We start from the raw sequence: 19,612 nt of genomic DNA on the forward strand, positions 1-19,612 counted from the left end.
TTTGGTACTTTAAACGTTGACCGTTTTACTTTCAAGGATTTATATCCCGTTTTACACTTCGGGACTACGCAAGAATTCGTCATATTTAAAAAAATTTAATTCATTATATGTCATTTTCAAAAATGCACTTGAATTAGGGTGCATTCCGATGGAGAAAAAATAACGGAAACGGAATAAGCGGAACGGAACAGTAACGGAAAAGAGATATGGTGGGGGGTTAACCAATCAGAGTAGTTCCGTTTCAATTCCGTTCCGTTATTTAGTGAGTGGGTTCCCCATGGCACGGAGCTGTTACGGAACGGAAAAGAAACGGAAAAATTTCTAACCTATTCTGTCGAAAGTTCGCAAATAAGTGCAGTGGATCGATCGGTTTGCAACATTTTTATTTTTGCAAATAAAGAGCAATATGTCGTCATCGGTAGGTATTACATGTGAAAATAAAATATATATGTTAAAATCCTATGTTATTAATATGTTAATGCTAATTAATGTGATATATTTTATTAATTTCCAGAAATTCAAATGTGGATATTGTCGCTGGATTGTTTGGTTCGATGAAGACGGAAAACTTTCACATCCTTGCTTAGCAAATCATGCGAATTTAATAATGGATAAAGATCGAAATCTCTTTATAAATGGTACGTATATTTGTGTACAAGAGAGGCAATATATATATTCAATATAACTAATGGTTAGAATATGTAAATGATATATAAATTTGTTGTAAAACTAAATCTGTTATTATTTAGATTCTTTAGAAACACACGTCGAGAGTGAGAATAACAGCAATAACGCCGGAGAGACTGGAGACAGTGACGTAGGATTGTCATTGATGATGGGAATAAGATCATCATCTACGTTGAGGTTGTCACTTGTTGATGTGGAAGGAATTAATGCTGTTGCTCTTTGAACAGGACGCTTTGAACATATCCACATTTAAATTTCTGGAAATTAATGAAATATATCACATTCGGTTAATTAGCATAGGATTTTAACATATATATTTTATTTTCACATGTAATACCTACCGATGACGACATATTGCTCTTCATTTGCAAAAATAAAAATGTTGCAAAGCAATCGATCCACTGCACTTATTTGCGAACTTTCGACAGAATAGGTTAGAAATTTTTCCGTTTCTTTTCCGTTCCGTAACAGCTCCGTGCCATGGGGAACCCACTCACTAAATAACGGAACGGAATTGAAACGGAACTACTCTGATTGGTTAACCCCCCACCATATCTCTTTTCCGTTACTGTTCCGTTCCGCTATTTCTTCTCCATCGGGATGCACCCTTAAGCGCAATTAAAAAATTGTCACGTTACCATGGGTTACCATCTACACTTCGCGATGACAGCGATGCATGGTGACAACGCCGTGAAATAAATTCTTCCTTGCTAAAACGACCATCCCCCACCACCAAAATCGGTCTGTTTCCAGACCTGTGTGTAAGACCGTGCTTGCGACGTTACACGATACGACCAATGTAGAACCGGCCTTATCGCGCAACAAGCGTTGTTCCTACCCGTTCTGTATGCAGGAGCCATTAATCCTTTATAATTGATCATATCCTTTAAATAAAAAAAAAATAATAATAAAACATGCTATTGCACGAGCAAATCTATATATATAAAACAAAGTCGGGTTAGTTACACCACTTAAGATTTTAATGATCTATGATTTCTTGGATTCGTCTCCGCCCCGAATAGCAGAATAACTAAAAAAAAAAAAAAAAAAAAAATTAATCTAGAAAGAAATACCGGGGCCGGGGCAAAGCCCGGCGGGGCATGCTAGTTATTTTAAAAATGAAGGCATTAACTATCGTTATGGAACGAAATTGTATTTGTTTTGATCTTTAATTTTATATCGCAACGTTATTTTAGTTTTGCAATTTTTCCCTAATATTCATATAGCAGGCAGTTACTACGTTTACGCGAGCGTTACTTCTGTAGTAACTTACGATAATTCCTTCGCGTAAATGGGATTTTGTAGTAACTTACGATAATTTACTCTGCGTAAACGGGTAAATTATCGTAAGTTAATACAGAAGTAACGCTCGCGTAAACGTAGTATTTGACTCGTAGCTATCGCAAAAATATTAAACACCGCGCTTATACTTTCATGCCTTGCAGTATCATTTAATTTAAATTAATGCAATTCCGCGCACTTATTGTCGTACCTTAATCATGCCTGTGTCATGATAGTATATATATTAATTTGTGCAGAAAAAGTGTGTGACCATATTTTGATTGATGTTGTCAACGTTACGCAGTTACGCAGAATGTACTAAAGATATTTATTTGCAAACAAATGAAATAAAAAGTAATAGAACGCTTATTTGCTCTTAGTTTTATTAATGTTCTATCTATAATTAGGTAAGAAAGGGAGTAATGCAGGAGAAAGAAAAGTAAAAGGTGTAAGAAGGATGAAAAACAAGCGCGAAAGAAAAAAAGTGGAGAGAAGAGAAAAAAGGAAAGAAGGAAAATAAGGAGAATAAAAAGTAAGAGAAAAGGGAAAGAGAGTAGCGGAGAACAGCCCAAGATAATTGCGCAAATATTGTACAATGAATAATTGCATCAATCAATTGAGAGGAATTGCACAATTATTGCGCTAACAATAAGATGATTCGAATCCTCATAACGCAGCGTTCTTGCCTGAAATTTCTGAATGAATTAAAGGCTGTGTTCTTAAATTCATTTCCAGCGCTGGAAAACTATAGTAAACATTACGTATACTATAGATTTTCTGCGCTAGCAATGAATTTAGAAACACAGCCATATTTGCAGAAAAATTGAGGAATTAAACTTCAAATTTAAATATATATATATATATATATATATATATATATATATATACCACCGTTCATCATATAATCTATAAATCTTTCTATTGCAGGAGGTAGGAAATAAGAAAGGAGAAAAGAATGAGGAGACAAACAGAAGAGAGAAAAAGAAAAGATAAGAACAAAAAAAATAAGGAGAAGAGAGAGAAGCGTAGATAAAATAAAGAAGAAAGGAAAGAGAAAATGAAATAAATTAGGAAAAGAGAAGAGGAGGAGAGTAAGAGGAAGAGAGGGATGAAAAGCAGAGAGATTCAGAAAGAGAAGAGAGATAGGAAGTTATTTGTTCAAAACATTAGCCTTTAAGCAGGGTTGGGAAGGTAAAGTATCTTAAACGCAGTTATGCATTTATGCATCGTGTCTCTTTCGAAACAAGTCGCATATTATGATGCAAAAAAAATATATATCATAGCCAAAACTTAGCGCAATGTATTATTTCTATTAGCGACAATTAATTATTATATTTGTTCCCAAGTTAATTTGCTTATTTTGATAATCATTATTCCATATTCCTTTTCCATTATACTAAAAACTAGATTATTATAAATTCTCTAACGTATGAACAAATAGTATAAAACTTGAATAAACAAGTACGTATGTGCGCCGTTCTTGCCACGTAAAAAGAATTTTCAATTAAACATTCTCTGTCACGCATACAAGTAATACTATTTAATAAAAAAAAAATGTGACAAAAAATTAAATAAATAAAAAATATTTATATATAACTATTCATAGATAAATAATCTCGTTCCTTTTAGATATTTTACGTATATATCTAACGTAATATACAGAGGAATGTAATATATATATGTATATATATATATATATATATATATATATATATATATATATATATTACATTCCTCTGTATATTATTACATCTTCTATATGTGTATAAGAATTTATACAGGGTGTCTGGTAATAATCGCCGGACCTCTTGTATGCAAGTAGAGTGAGTCAAACCGAGTAGAAAAGTCTTCTATCATTTTGCGAAATTCGCAATACTTATTGAGAAATTAATTGAAAAAGATCGGCCAATTCACGCGCGTAGAAGCCGGCGCGGCCAGAAGAGACGCCCACACTCCCACCGTAACCCCCGTACAAGGCGCGCGGCGAAGCAGTGGAAGGGACGCTGCCGCTGGCTCGCGAGCGCGGAGCGGCGCGTAAAGCTCCTTGCACAATAGCTTTGTCGGCAACTTTATCGTTGTCGCTATCGCTATCGCTATCGCCTATTGTGCAAGGGGCTTAACGCTAAAGCTCCGCGTCGAATTATTCTCTCTCTCTCGCGCGCGCGCACGAAATAAAAAATATTACGCTGTCAGAATAAAACGCCATTTACGGTCCGAGCTTAGATCTTACAATTAGTAGCCTAATAATAATATTTTTTGTGTAGTACACATAATTTTTCTCCAACAATTTAGTAGACTGCGCGCCGACTAAATTGTCTGCAGACTTGCAACACAACAGCTCCCGTTCTAGTAGTAAAATCCCCTCTCTCCCCGTAATTAAATTGATTAGATTTAACTATTATTACGTTTAAACGCGAGCGTTACTTCTGTAGTAACTTACGATAATTCCTTTTCGTAAACGGGATTTTGTAGTAACTTACGGTAATTTACTTCGCGTAAACGTGTAGTATGTGACGCTAAGCATCTAAATAAATGTAAAGAATTTATTACGAAAAATTTTATGTAGTGCACAAGAAATATTATTAGGCTACTAATAATAAAATTCAAACTCGGGCCGTAAATGGCATTTTATTCTAATTTGATTATGCTGTCATTTCCTCGCCACCTTGCGGTATACAGCATGGCGCTTTTTTTTTAAGTGGTATCCCCAGTAGGTCTAATCCACTCTCATAAAATTTAATGTAACAATTGTTCGAAGTGCCTCCCTCGTTCTCGTAAACAAAGTTCGGCCCTTCGAATAATGTTGCGCGTCGCGCGATACGCCATTTCTGGCGTGATGGTATTAAAAGCTGCGAGAATTGCTTCTCGCATTTCAGCTTCTGTACCATCACGCCTGTGCTCGACTATGGCTTTAATGTGTCCCCACACGAAATAATCGAGCACATTAAGATCTGGCGATCGCGGCGGCCAAATGATTGGGCCACCTCGACCCACCCATCTGTCCGGATAATGCGCGTTTAAAAAATCGCGTACTTGTCGAGAGAAATGTACACATGTGTGTGTGTGTGTGTGTGTGTGTGTGTGTGTGTGTGTGTGTGTGTGTGTGTGTGTGTGTGCGTGCGTGTGCGTGTGCGTGTGCGTGTGCGTGTGTGTGTGTGTGTGCGCGCGTGTGCGTGCGTGCGTGCGTGCGTGCGCGCGTGCGCGCGTGCGTGCGTGCGTGTGTGTCGATGTTTGTAGGCTTTGTACCAAGTTACTTTGAGGTTGTTCTTTTGAGGTGCTTGTGAATTTGCGTACGTAACAAACGGAATTTACCGCAACCTGCTTCTATTCATATCAATTCCTCTCTGATAAAAATCACAGAACGATTATACAAATCCGTTATACAAATTTATTTTATGTCATGCCTGGTCATGCCTCTAGATTGATTTTTTTATATTTTCGTCGATTAATAACGGCGGAAGATATCGCTGGATGCACAGAGCAGGATTCACAAAGCACAAAGAGTGTACTTGGCTATAACAAACATTTTATTCAACTATTGTTGCATCAGATATAAACGAACATTTTTATTATTGTTAAAAGTACTAAACCGAATGGTCTAAGGTAAGTGTAATTGTATATATGTTTGTTGCGTGTCCGTTGTGTACGAGTGTACCGTGTATGTGAATGCGAATAAGGGTGGTTGTTTAAAGTATCCGCCACTGCGCGTATTATGTAACCACGAGTAATCATCTTTCGAATAAAAATGAATTTAGCTGCATCTCTATACATTTACAGATCTGCCAAAAACATGGTAGTAACATCAGAAAAAATAGTAAATATAGAAAAGTGCATCGCAGATCGTAATGCGCTACCTCCGATTCCGACATCGCATGCACACCGGTCAATATGGACGGAGCATGTATCTTTACGTGATAAATTTTGCGCCAGAACCCTAATCTCCCGTGATTCTCTAAGTACGTCGCAAATTTTGAATAATTGTATGTTTTTAAAGGAAACACAGTAAAATGAGATACTTCAGTCTTAACGATGGGATTGATGAAGCCGTTGCTACAAACCAGAATGATTTTCGTGCAGAGAAGAATGTAATTGGCGATACGAAATATCTGCTGTTGTATCATTATATTCTGTAGTGGATTGGGACTCGGTTGAGAATTGCTGTTCAGAATTGTTGAATTTATAAGAGTTGAGGCAGTTTTTCTGAAAGTGTCAAACACCCACTTCCAATTTCTTCCATGCTTTCCAATCCGTTTGTCCCACGAACCGGTACGCTGCTCATTGTTACGCCACGATGATCTGTAATAATCTGCTAGTTAAAAAATCTCTTTGACACGAAATCTTTTATTGTATCAATATGTTGCGCAATTTACGCACGAATATATCTCACGTCTATTATCTTGCTTAATTTCAAGGCAAATGAGAGTAAACCATTCGTTTTAAAAGGTATCCGTTTATATATTATCGGTACAGTTTATATAAACTGTATTTTCTCTATTTCAGCATTTCTTGACTAACTTAATATTTTCAAATAATTGCCAAAAATTATCTTTAAATTCGATAGAGGGGATGTCGAACGCGGCGGCATGATAAACGGGAGTTGGAAGACTTGCACGAGTACAGAATGCGCCAGGATGTGATATTATATAATTGCTTTTAAAACATTTCACCGTGTACTTGGATATACAGTACCAAAAATTTGGATGCACCGGGAGTAATGCAAGAAGTCGAGATTAATTGACAAAATAAATGATTATGACATTATTTGATAAAAACGATTCATTGAAACACAAAATATATTAATATTCATATCAATAAGAAATATCACATAACTTTTACTTTCCTGTTTTCGCGTCTATGTAGCCTCCACAAGTTTTTCTAGGGGCTATGTAGTCTTCATAGCTGCGCAAATTTTTAGCATTCTATTAAGAAGTTTCAAGAGTGTTTCACCTGAAATCTCTTTCCAAGCCGTTTGTAGTTCTTCGAAAAACTGTTTTTTATTTTTGGGATTAACTTCTTTTATGCGTCGATCCAGTTCATCCTATAATAATTCAATAGGACTCAAATTCGGTGATTGAGAAGGCCACGTAACATTGCGAAAATTTTCGAGTCTTTCCACATATCCTCGACACAACTTAGAAGCATTTTTAAAACAATGCCATAATAATTTTTTATTTTGTCAATTAATCTCGACTTTTTACATTTATTTCCAGTGCGTCCAAACTGTTTGGCCGGTACCGTATATATAGTTATCATTCAAATATCGCATATACATTTGGTCAATAATTAGCGTATAAAATTAGTTAGTATAACAAATAAACAGTATATATATATGTATATGTGTGTGTGTGTATGTATAATCAATATTTTCTATTTGTAATGTATTTACAACTTACATTTCTTTTATCTTACTTAAATACAGATTATATTCCAATGTAAAATGCAAACATTCGCGATTACATCCCTGCACATGGTTTCAGGCATAAAAATTTATATATGCGAACGTATTCGTTTTATTTTGCTTGTTATATTATTATTAAGTCTACATAATGATAGATATAAAATATTGAGCATAACAATTTTAGAAAAAAGATACATATTTAAGAACGCATATTTCGATGAAATAAGAAAAACATATTTTACAATATTAAATTTGTAATATATAAGTTAACTATGTTATAATTATGTCAATTAGTATAGAGTTAGAGGTAGGTTAAGGTGGTGACATTACCTGGGCCGCTACTCACCTACAGGCACTGAGCCTGCCATGGGAGTAGGTGATGATGACACCATAGTCAAACGACCCTGTTCTTTTACTATGGGATCTGAAATAGAAGAAAGTATAATTAGACAAGTACACACGTTTACACGTATGTACATAAAGAAGATATATTCGGATATAAGAGATATAGATGGACCATGTACAATAATAAATGTGTATTGTATTAATATAATTTCCTTTTTCTTGTATACTTTTAAATATATCGTAAGATAATGCAAAGGCAGACAAATATTCCAAAAAATATTTAAAAATGTATCCCGTAGATTGGCGTAGATGTATGCTTACAAAAATAAGGATGTTCCATTGCTTCACGTGCAGTTAATCTCTCGTAATGATCATAGCGCAAGAGTTTGTCAAGAAAATCCAAACTATCTGGGGATACTAAATGTTGATTCTCCGAATGCACAAAGCGTTCCCAACGCTTACGCGAATGTCGGCCTAAAATGTCATTGAAACGAGGATCTAGTTCAATATGATACTTGTCAAGATACTCGAACAGTTCTTCAGTTCCAAGAACTTTTGCGATTCGAACTAGTTGATCATAATTGTCATGTCCATGAAAAAACGGTTCTTTCCTGAATATCATACTAGCGAGCATGCAACCCAATGACCACATATCTAATGAGTAATCGTACATCTGCAAGACATCAAGATATTTCTCATTAGCTTTTATCTATAAAAGATTTACATTTTATAGAAATATATGTATGCTTATATATGTATGTATGTATGTATGGTGTATACAAGGTGTTCAATTAATGTATCTCATAAAAAAAAATCGCATATTTTACATTTAAAAAACTCAGTCAAAAAGTTTTTTTTAGTTTTTGGATCTTTAATATTAAGCAAGATATTTTGAAGTTAAAGTTTTAATAATTTATCAAATCAAAAGTTTACGTGCCGCACGCTTCATAGTTAGGTCAAGGACACAACAGCAGATTTCCTACTTGCCCCATGCCTGTGTACTCGAGTTTACTTCAATAAGCAAAGTAAACATAACAAAATTTAGTTTTTATATCAGAGTTTATTAAGAAGCTGTATATAAGTGTTCAGTCTTGAAATTTTAAGGCAATGCCTTCCTCATTTACGGAATATGCAGACATGCATCTCATTTAAGGATGCTTGATTTGAAAAATTATTCAAACTTCAACTTGCAATATCTCGCTTAATATTCAAGATATCTAAAAATTGTACAGGATTTTTCGACTGAGTTTTTTCATGTAGAATATGCGATTTCTTTTATGATATACATCAATTGAACTGCATATATATATATATATATATATATATATATATATATACACACACACACACACACACACACACACACACACACACACACACACACACACACACACACACACACACACACACACACACACGTGTGTGCGTGTGCGTGTGCGTGTGCGTGTGCGTGTGCGTGTGCGTGTGCGTGTGCGTGTGCGTGTGTGTGTGTGTGTGTGTGTGTGTGTGTGTGTGTGTGTGCGCGTGCGTGTGTGTGTGTGTACGCGCGCGCACACATGATATTTTTAACGACAGTTTTCACATTAAGATAACTAGGATTATTATTATCCCTCTACTTTTTCTTTCTTTCCGTCTCCCAATTCCTTCGCCTTTATTCCATTACATTTTGATGTTGCAAAATACCTACTTGATAATCTACGAGTAATTCCGGGCCTTTAAAATAGCGGGAAGCTACTCGTACATTGTATTCTTGACCAGGATGGTAAAACTCTGCTAATCCCCAATCGATCAATCGTAATTTTCGATTTTCATGGTCTATCATAACATTGTGCGGTTTCACATCCCTATGCATAATTCCCATACTGTGACAATAATCTAGTGCCTGTGCGAGAACAAAACGGAAACAATTATTAAACATTACAATATGCTCGTCTCCATGTCCAATTAAATAATGCATTAGTCATGCTATTTCAATACATTGCTTACAACAGATATTCATAAGTCCAAAATTCAAAACAAATTTGTTGATGAATTCTTAGAAGAATGATAAAGAATTTTTTTTACATGTTTCACCTTTGTGTAAAATTTTACATGTATTTTTACATGTATTTTTAAAGCTTTTCTAAATTGTAATAAAAATGGATAAGATAAATGTAAAACTATTAGATATTTATATAAATGTCAATTTATACATAAATTAATTATAAATTGTAAGCTATTAATATTAAAGTTTTTTTGTAAGATAAAGTAATTTAAATTAATATTGATAAATTACAGTATAAAGAAGAAAAGGTAAAACAAAATCGTACAAAAACCATAGACCAACCAAAGTCTATAAAGAAATAATCTGTTTAAAAATAGAACACGTGTAATAATTTTGTCTTGATCCAAGATTGCGACATCTTGCATGGATGCATAAATACATGGATTCTTTATAGTTTATGCGATGGTTACTGCATAAAGCAAAACTAAAGTACTAACCGTCCCATGTCCTTGACATTAATAAGAAAAATAAATATATTAATTCAATATCTTTTAACTCTTTTTTTTTTCTCGGACTCATGATATACACCTACATCTATCAAAACAATAATCTCGATGTTCACCATTGACTGATATTTTGTTCACTTCATTGCACTTAACAATACACGCACTTTTAATAATTCGTAGAGGTAGTATCTTATGTCGTAGTCAGTTAACGTCTGGTATAATTGCTTGAAATCTGTATTGTTGACATGTTCAAAAATCAGTGCCGGTGTCCTTGAAACTGGATCTTTGACAACTGCTTGGAGTGTAATTATGTTGGTCCCACCTTTAAGGTTTTCTAAAATTTTTATTTCCCTTTTTATTTTCTTCTTTTTAACAGGCTATAACAAATAAAAAATTATTATTAACAATAATATTATAAATTATTACATTCTGCTGCTACAGTAAATATTTATGATATATAACATAATTATCCTACCTTCAATATTTTTACAACACAATTTTCATTGTTTGTAACATTTATGGCCTCGAATACTTCGCTATATTTACCCCTGCCCAATTTTCTCACTAACTGATAATCATCTTGTTGCCTACATCAAGAAATATACACGGAAAAGTAAATAAAATGATATATTATAATGGCAGCAATATCATTGACACACTTGATTGCGATAAGTCTTACCCCCAATCCACAACGTAAGATTCATAATCCCAGTATTCTCTTGGTTTATGTGAATTTACATCGGCGTAGACACGTGCTCTACTCGGTAAAGCCATTCTCTCAGACGTATTATTATTGATAAGCGTCTTGTCGATCGGTATACTATCTCGACTGTCTATTCCAAACTTACAGCTATTAGCGACTCTCTTGCCTATCCAGCTACGTGTGTGTGAGAACAGTAATAAACCTAAGTAATTCATATAATCTTGTTGAGTATTTATATCAATAAAAAATATAAAGAAGAATAATCTAAACAAGAAATCAAACTAAGAAGCTGGAAAAAACTCTCCAGCAAACGACACAAGTCGACGCAAGTATGGCTTTATCTTTGTTACTCATTGCCCAAAAAAAAGGATGATATTTGTGTCGCTTGCTGAAAAACTCCCATATTTATAATAGATGATTTGACACCATCATGCATATATAACTGTATGTGTGTGTATATATATATATAATATATAAGTTTAAAATATATAAATTTATACTGTTATTATTAGAATGTATTACAAACACACAATACATTTTGAAGATCTCAAAAAGATCCAAGATCTCCAAACACAGATGCAGAGGCTGTGCCATAAATTTAAGCTCTATTTTAAACTGATAAAGAAATAAAGAAATAAAGGAATAAAAATAGGTACGATAGAAATACGTAGACAGAAATATGAATCAGAGTTTTCACCGACTATATGATCAAGAGAGAGCACGTTATCTCGATAATAATTTCATTTATCGATTGTAGCGCTAGAATTTTGGACATATCCAAAGCTGTGTACTTTGAGTTTTTCGAAGGTACAAGAAAATCATACGCATGAAAATAGAATCCCTTTTCGAGGAATCGCGAGAATTACGAGATGAAGATCCTAGTAATCCTACCGGCCAACAGGGCAAAAGCACGCAAAAGCATGCAAGGGGTATAAAGGCACGTAATACACATGTACCAAGTACCCAGTAAATTACACGCCATCGCGACCAAGGAATTCACGTAGGCTCATTTCGGACTCACCTAAAACATTCCGAGCCCGAATCTTGATCGGATTAAACACGATGGATTCCTGGATTCGTCGCGAGTGCACGAAACTCACTCGCGAAGTTGCTAAGGCCGCGCGAACGCGTGAAACTCCAGATTTTTTAGGGCGGCCGGCTTCTCAAACGAGCGAGGTGCAAGATGGCAGCCGGCAACCTGCCACAAAACCTCAAAAATCTAGACCGGAAACCCTCCGTACGAGAGTTCTATATAAAGAGAGAAGCGACTCCGTCGGCTGGCGCGGGCGTCGCGAATGACGCGTCGCGATTGATCGCGATTTCTGATTGGTTGATGCCCCTACCTATTTGAAGCAGCCAGATTGAAACCGCAGTGGGGTGAGTGGAGAGTGGAAATATTTCGATGATATTAAGGTGATCCTAAAGCTGTCTGTAATATCTACACTCGTTTTTAACAATATTTGCTTCGTATAAAAATTCAACCACTTGATGTTACAAAATGAGGGTGCAGGTCCATTCAGTAGACATCAAGGAATATCATACCGCGCGTTTGTAGAATTAGGCTGAGACTCCAAACAAAAAAGTTAAGCGAAAAGTACGATTACGTGAACGTAATGTACGTACATTATCGTACTTTTCGCTTATTTTTTGTTTGAAGTCTCAGCCTAATGTTAGGTCTACAATGCGAGTCGTAAAGTCGTAAGAATTGACCAATCACAATCGAATTTGAGGAGAATAATCGACTGTGATTGGTCAATTCTTACGACTCACGACTTTACGACTCTCATTGTAGATCTAGCATAATTCTACAAACGCGCGGTATGATATTCCTTGATGTCTACTGAATGGACCAGCACCCTCATTTTGTAACATCAAGTTGTAGAATTTTTATACGAAGCAAATATTGTTAAAAACGAGTGTAGGTATATTACAAACAGCTTTAGGATCACCTTAAAGGCCCGGGCACATAGAAAAACTTAAGCAGTAAAACATTCGTATGTATTTAACCGGAAATGAATGTCCGGGAAAGAGTCTACCATATGAAATCGTTTGTATTTCGTATGAAGACTTTTGAAGTGCAATTGAAAAGGCTTGTGAGTCATTCGGTTAATTGTAATTAATTAATTATTTTTACACCATGCATTTAGCCGAAATAGATAAATTAATAAAAGTTTTTATACGGAATCGTTTGTATTTTGTATGAAGAGTTATGAAGTGTGATTAAAAAGGTTTGTGAGAGTCACCCAGATAATTTTAATTAAATATTTATAAACTCGGTAATTAGCCGAAATATAAATTTTTAGTTATTCATGTTAAAAGAAGAAGGCGCTAGTGTTCCCGAAGGTCCGTCTGCAATCAGAATTAATATGAACGTTTAAAAAATTATTTTATACTGAAATAAATAAATATACAGGCTAATATCTGTAGCTATATAAGCGATAGTTGCTAATTAAGTTTGTAAAGATGTACCAGCTGTGCAGGGTGAAGAGCAGGTTATCTCAAACGCCCTGCCACAACCCAATTAAAAAAGACTTAAATGTCATTACCGCTGAGAAGTACTTCTTGCCATTTAAGTTAGCATGTCAGAGCAACCGAATTGTCCATTGCGTTCCACCTTGAATTTTTTTTACAGTTGTTTATTAGGATTGCCCTACTTTTAAATTGAGCGCTTTTTAATGTATTATTATTATTAAACTACCGATATCGATATATTATTAATAATTTAATATTAAAACTTGACAGAGTGACGTAAACTAATTCGCTCATAGTATTATAACAAAGTATTATGCGTTCAAATTCTCGAAAGCTAGCTTCTTTACTATGCTCTCTCTTTATGTCGATCGATTCAGATAAAACTCTCCGAAGTCTTTCTTTCTCTCGCGATATTCCTAGAGTAAAACTGTACAAAAACTCTACGAAAGTGGCGATATTTTTCACGGATCTGGTTTTGAGTCTCGGCTCTTGGGGAAGGTACGCATGTAGAAAGAGTACGCCAACACAGTTTATCCTGATAAAATGGTTATCAATCTCTATAAGTTCTTTATTGTTTACACATAAATTATAGAATATCTAAACGTTTCTTTTTTTTTCGATGTTCTGTGAAATTGTACAATAGAGTTACAAATAAAGATAAAGCCACACTTTACGTATAATCTGATTCAGTCTTTGCTAATGTTACATAATAACGTGCCAAAGAACTAACAGTTAGACTATTTAAGAGGCTATTTAAGAATTTTAATTAAGATACTGAAAGCATAAAACTGTTCAGCTAGCTTTACACAAAGATATTGGTCTTCTTTATGAAAGACCAAATCGTCAAATTATGATTATGATACATTTCTACATTATCACCAGCATCGAATCTAATCATCTTATTTATCGTGATACTCTTGAGAAACTGTTAATCCATTGTCTTAACTCGATCGCGGCGCAGAATTGCGTCCACCAATGTTGTTCCTTTCCCTCCAATCGATTCCTGTAAAAGCTGTCTACATATTGAACAGTCGATACAACGACGGCGGATTAGTCTGAAATTAAGCACACGTTAACAATCATTCTTCTTGCTAAAATCACAATTCTCTTTTCAATCGCATACCTTGATTATGACATAGACCAGCACGGGAGTCAGATCGTCGGCAGCAGGTATGCCTCTTTCCGACGCCATAGAGAAGAGATTCATGATGGTAGTCGCGCAACGAAATACACACTGCAACTTATCCCTAGGAGTCTTATACGCCGATATCACAGCCAATTCAGCCTGCGCCCATGACCAGTGGCATTCGTAATTATGAACTTTTAAAATGTGTAGGTCCTTGTGATTTGGATGAGTTACGACCTTTGCCAACTTTTTGATGTGACCGTGAAAAAGCTGGTACCTATATACATCTCCATCTTCATTTAGATAGAGCGCATTGTGGTATACCCGTGCCATGACGGTTCTTTCCACCACGACTCGCCAAATCTAACTGGTTGACGCTCGCCGCTGAAAGTAAGAAATAAGTTCAGACGTCTCTGAGCACTCCGTTAAGATCAATTGCGAGATAAATAATTATATTCATGTACATTGCCAGATCGGATCGTTATCCATTTCCACGTGGACCTTCCCTAGAAAATTATCCACGAGATCCTGTTTCTCGTCTGCTAACGTAAGGTTTTTAAACTCTTCGCAGAAACGCAGGAGAAAAGCCTTCTTTTTTCCAAAAATACCCTCACACAAACGGATACAAGATGATTATTGATAGCATCCCGATCGCACTTAACTCGCACGCATAATCTGAAAAATATTATTATTAAACGGTTAACATCTTACATTTAAACATCTTACATTTACTTATACGTTACATACAAAGATGATATTTATATATAAACAGTACCTATCTAAGTGAGCTAATATCGACAGCAATCCCTGACGACATCTGATTAAATATGCGATATAAGGAGATCGCTTTTGATAATCCTCTCGAAGTGATTTGAAGAGCTTTCTACATCCATCGTCATTAAATAGACGCACGCAACGTAAAGTTTCATGAAGATGAGCTAGTAATGCTCTATTCTGCAGGTTTATAACTTCTGCCAATTGTAGTTGTAAAAACGCAACCAGTTCGTTTTCTTTCTGCGACTAACAATGTCTCTGTAATAAAATGTTATATGCGAATATTTGAACATTAAGTAATTAAGTAATCCATAAAAAACACTTTGTTTTGTACGCCATGATTAAAAAATAATACAATAAATACCTCTGAAGTATTCCATGGAATGTGTTGAAGGTCAGCAGTGCTAAGTACCATAAGTAATTTTCTTTTAGCATCCGCAAAAGCATAAGAGTTCTACATTATTCGAATCGATTGAAAGTCTTTCGTATTCCACCTCTTTTGTACGGGACTGATGATTGCTTTCGACCGAAGCTGTATCGCCTAGCTGCGCTTCGCTTTCTTCTGTATTTCGCTAATATATCATCGGTAGTATCTGAAATTAATCAAAAGAACAATTTATTACTGTCTAAAACTTGCAGAAAAATTTTTCCTTTTTTTTTAGCATTATATACTTTCCGATTTATCTTCGATTCTACAAAACTACTAAAACAGAAACCGTTTATATTGTAACAAAATAATATATGATAATTGTTAATAGTTATTTATTAATATCTTACCGCCCGCGACATTACCGGATGATGTTACATCTTCCGACATAATTCTGCGTAATCTGTGCCTGCACACATCAACGCCGTCGCCACCAGCTTCTTGATCAAAACATCTGCCGTCCGTCACGCGGATTGCTTTACCTCTACGATTTTTCAATGACAATTTTAATTTACCACAGAAACCGCGTTTGTTTTTTTAATCGTTGTCCAACAATTCCTTATCGCCACGCTCGGCGGTCATGTCAAAACTTATGCTCTTTGGAATAGCTCCCGTTGATGCATTTGGAAAAATTGGGAATCGAACCATCTACCGCGTCACATATGTGCCATTATAACCGTCAGTGTTGGTAAATCTGACGTTGAAATGTTACTCTTCACACGAGGTTCTGATCCGGAACTGCTGCTGGATGTTACGCTAGCCGTGCTTAATCGGCCTACGGTATTCCCGACTGACGCCATGCAGCTGTCCAACTCCTGATTCACAAAATTCACATTAGATGTATAACGTTCTTCGGTGGGAAAGACAACAGATTGACAGAAGGATTAAGTAAAGAAATGCAAACCTGTTTTCACGTCACCGTTTTGGGATTTCTCTGACAAAACAGACGCAGAAATATGATTAGCTGATAGCAACGCCGGTGCGACTGCAGCCGCAGCGATGTAATTGTGCGCAGGTGCTTAACGTTCAACTTGCTTACCGTTGTCAATTTGAAGTTTATCTATCAAGTGGACCAGCCTATCATCCCGTAATGGTTTACTATAGTCCATATTGTTCATATTGTTAGCGTTTTTGTCTACATATTCCATTGTACTACGTCGGTAATCAGACTTGGTTCCACCACGACCTGTCACATTTGACGACGCTGGCAATAGAGATGTTGTTGGTGATGGCTGATCAACTATCAAAGTTCCTATGCCAGAATCCTCTCGAATCCTCGAAATTGATGGAAAAGTGATGCTTGAATCATCCGGACCTAGAATCAGGAATAATTATATATCAGTAATTATAGCTGCGATCAGAAGTCATCAGATATTGCTAATATCGTGTTATATAATTGTAGTATACTTACATGGAGTTGCAGATTGAAGAGTCTCTTCATTTCCCTCGAAATCAGCACGGCTTTCTATTTCGATCTCGGATCTTACCGTATCATCAGACCTATGAAAATATTGTCAATGGTAATTATGAAAATATCTTACTTCAAGTAAAATCATATTTTACGAATGTAATATGTAGTATGTAATAATATACCTGGCAACACTAGCAGTGTCATCGGTATCTACTTCAGTTAATCTTTCCGAATCGCTAGCTAATACATCTGTGCTCCAGGCTTCAGAAGCGGTTTCACTAATGCCTAACATGGTTAGCGTAGGTTCGGCAGGTAACACAAATGCAACCTGTTCAGTAAGAACAGCAAGCAATATTCGATCCTGTTGTTCAACTATTTCGCTATCTGAGGCCAACACATCCGTAGACCAAGTATTGGATACCATAGAAACAGTCTCGTCTCCTAAAAAGTACCAATATGTACAATTAGCAAAAGTAAATATTATCAATTTTGTCAGTAAATAAATATTGTTCGTTTTAAGTGTATTATTTAGAGATATATGTATTTATCTTCAATAAGTTTCTTAATATCAAATTTACAAAATTTGTCATCAATTTCGGATCGACTTTGTTTAGTTGGGATCTTGTCATCCTCTTTCTTATAACGCACCTGATTTGGCGATGCACCTAGCTCCAGAGCTTGACAACCTTGAGCAATCTTAGAGAGATCATTGACGAGCTTCTCGAAGAGATTCGCTGCTGAGATCGCAATCGTAGTTAACGTAGATGTCGACGACGCTCTGGGCATCCGCACAGATCCTCGTAAGCGCATGTATGACCATCCACTTGTGCTCAAAAGAGCTGCTACAGGTCTCGAGGATGTTCATAAAGATCTCCTTAAAGAACACCTCAATCTGCATCTTGAGGTGCATCTTGAAACGGGCGAGCAGCGCCAGGAACAGCGCTAACGACAGCTCGAACAATTCCGGCACCAAAGACACGCCATTCTTCGACAGCACGACACACAAGTACTGTTTAATGGCGATAACAAACATCTCGTTAGAGCGCAATATTGGACCGGCATTCTGCAAGATTCCCAGAAGTAAAACTGAAGCGACAAGATCTTGGAACGGAGCTCGGGCGATATTGGATCGGGAGTGCCGTCCGGTAGCGGTTTCATAGAGAGCTTGCAGAGAGCGCAAAACACCAGGACTGCATCATTTTGCAGCACATGGGTGAATTTTGCAGTTACCATGTTGTCATTCTCAGCGGCTGCCTCGTCACCGTTGTTCTCCGGACTACCGTTCTCCAAACTGACTTCCTCTTCCAATGGCACCACGGATTTTACTACATCATCAAGAATACTCTTGACAATTGTTTGAGAATCAATGTTATCATTACTAGGAGCATTCTCTGGACTAACCTTGGCTTCAGTTTCGCCGTTTGCTACGACAGAACCCTCCTGCTGATGTTCCCCATCAAGCCTCACGATCTCTTCCTCCGCCTGAGTCTCCATTCGCGCGAGGATCACGTTGATCATCTGCGTGAGAGTCGCACGGGCTGTTGTTTGATTCACCAGGTTGCACGACGCCAAGTAAACGTTGTAAACAGTACGAATTGTTTAACAGTACCGTACTCTCGTGTACCTCCACACCTCCGCTGGCTTGTCATTACAGTCAGCAGAGCTTTAATAATCTGCAGCTGCACACCCTCATCGGTCTGTGGACCGGTGAAGCAACCGCAGATTGTCTCGACAATGCGCACAATCAGCAGCTTGTTAGGCCCGTTGAATCAGGCACATTGCCAGAGAGATGGCTATATGCGATTAACTTCTGCAGGCAGTCCAGTGCTATGTCACCACAATCCGTAGTGACTAGCTCTGACATGCTGATTCAAATGGCAAGAAGTACTTCTCAGCGGTAATGACATTTGAGTCGCTCAATTGGGCTGTGGCAGGGCGTTTGAGATAACCTCTTTACCCTGCACAGCTGGTACACTAGTTCGGCTCGGACCGCCGCACGAGTCGGACGTGTATGCGAGTCGCTCTATACCTTTATATCGATAGTTGCTAGGTTATAGTCGGTGTCGTGTTGTCTCTTCGTGTTGCCCCGGGGTTACCCTCTTATTCGGGCGGGTGTTATATATTTTTGGTAGCTCCCCTCTCGGAGGGGGAGCGATATCTCAGGGATGAATCCCCCCGTGGACCCGAGGGATGCTGGCGATGGTGAGCGCGTGTCGATGGACACGTCACAGTGCAATAAGAGACAGAGGTCGAGTTTTTCGGAGGAATGCTTTGACGACTTCACTAGAGACAATTTACCGTTGAACGACCGGCTCGATATGATGTTAGCTGGGATTACTAAAAAACGCCACGTCGGTGAGTCAGATTAACGACGAAGAAAACTCGACGGATGTGCAAGTGCCGTCGCCCCCGGGGAACGAGTTGGGGGTGGACAATACGAACTGTGATAGGGGTGACTCTATAAACTGTGATATAAAAAATAAAATGAGTGTGACGAC

General features: G+C 36.8%; 1 protein-coding gene, 2 long non-coding RNA genes and 1 pseudogene across 8 annotated transcripts; 2 read left to right on the plus strand and 2 right to left on the minus strand.

The window, feature by feature from the left end:
- The first annotated feature begins 214 nt into the window (after positions 1 to 214).
- On the plus strand, positions 215 to 954 carry LOC143908477 (uncharacterized). The gene is made up of 3 exons (XR_013260156.1): positions 215 to 418; positions 515 to 638; positions 750 to 954. It is a non-coding gene; the product is annotated as an uncharacterized LOC143908477 (long non-coding RNA).
- A 3,838-nt stretch (positions 955 to 4,792) lies between these two features.
- LOC143908479 (uncharacterized) lies at positions 4,793 to 7,790 on the plus strand. Its single transcript, XR_013260162.1, has 2 exons — positions 4,793 to 5,571; positions 5,746 to 7,790. It is a non-coding gene; the product is annotated as an uncharacterized LOC143908479 (long non-coding RNA).
- On the minus strand, positions 5,970 to 12,121 carry Ckiialpha (casein kinase II subunit alpha). Of its 5 annotated transcripts, XR_013260155.1 has the most exons (9): positions 11,926 to 12,120; positions 10,881 to 11,106; positions 10,677 to 10,788; positions 10,366 to 10,578; positions 9,399 to 9,593; positions 8,033 to 8,384; positions 7,697 to 7,790; positions 6,916 to 7,006; positions 6,104 to 6,264 (listed from the first exon to the last, which is right to left on the minus strand). XR_013260155.1 is itself a non-coding variant. In XM_077426151.1 (8 exons), the coding sequence occupies exons 2-8, from the start codon at positions 10,973 to 10,975 to the stop codon at positions 6,146 to 6,148; spliced, it is 1,164 nt and encodes a 387-aa protein (XP_077282277.1). In that variant the 5' UTR covers positions 10,976 to 11,078; positions 11,926 to 12,121; the 3' UTR covers positions 5,970 to 6,145. The 5 variants fall into 5 exon arrangements, 4 of the variants coding, with proteins under 4 accessions (XP_077282277.1, XP_077282276.1, XP_077282278.1 ...); XM_077426151.1 differs by lacking the exon at positions 6,916 to 7,006 and having other exon boundaries at positions 5,970 to 6,264; positions 7,713 to 7,790; positions 10,881 to 11,078; positions 11,926 to 12,121; XM_077426150.1 differs by lacking the exon at positions 6,916 to 7,006 and having other exon boundaries at positions 5,970 to 6,264; positions 7,713 to 7,790; positions 11,926 to 12,121.
- Positions 12,122 to 12,821: 700 nt separating this feature from the next.
- On the minus strand, positions 12,822 to 17,901 carry LOC143908455 (GTPase-activating protein and VPS9 domain-containing protein 1-like; annotated as a pseudogene). Its single transcript, XR_013260151.1, has 11 exons — positions 17,763 to 17,901; positions 17,297 to 17,555; positions 17,115 to 17,203; positions 16,608 to 17,018; positions 16,054 to 16,520; positions 15,641 to 15,869; positions 15,278 to 15,534; positions 14,967 to 15,177; positions 14,500 to 14,886; positions 13,451 to 14,431; positions 12,822 to 13,253 (listed from the first exon to the last, which is right to left on the minus strand). The product of XR_013260151.1 is annotated as a GTPase-activating protein and VPS9 domain-containing protein 1-like (transcript).
- Positions 17,902 to 19,612: the final 1,711 nt, after the last annotated feature.

This window comes from Temnothorax americanus, unplaced genomic scaffold, assembly GCF_048541705.1.
Source record: "Temnothorax americanus isolate GAGA-0224 unplaced genomic scaffold, ASM4854170v1 Scaffold96, whole genome shotgun sequence".
Taxonomy (NCBI): Eukaryota; Metazoa; Arthropoda; class Insecta; order Hymenoptera; family Formicidae; genus Temnothorax; species Temnothorax americanus.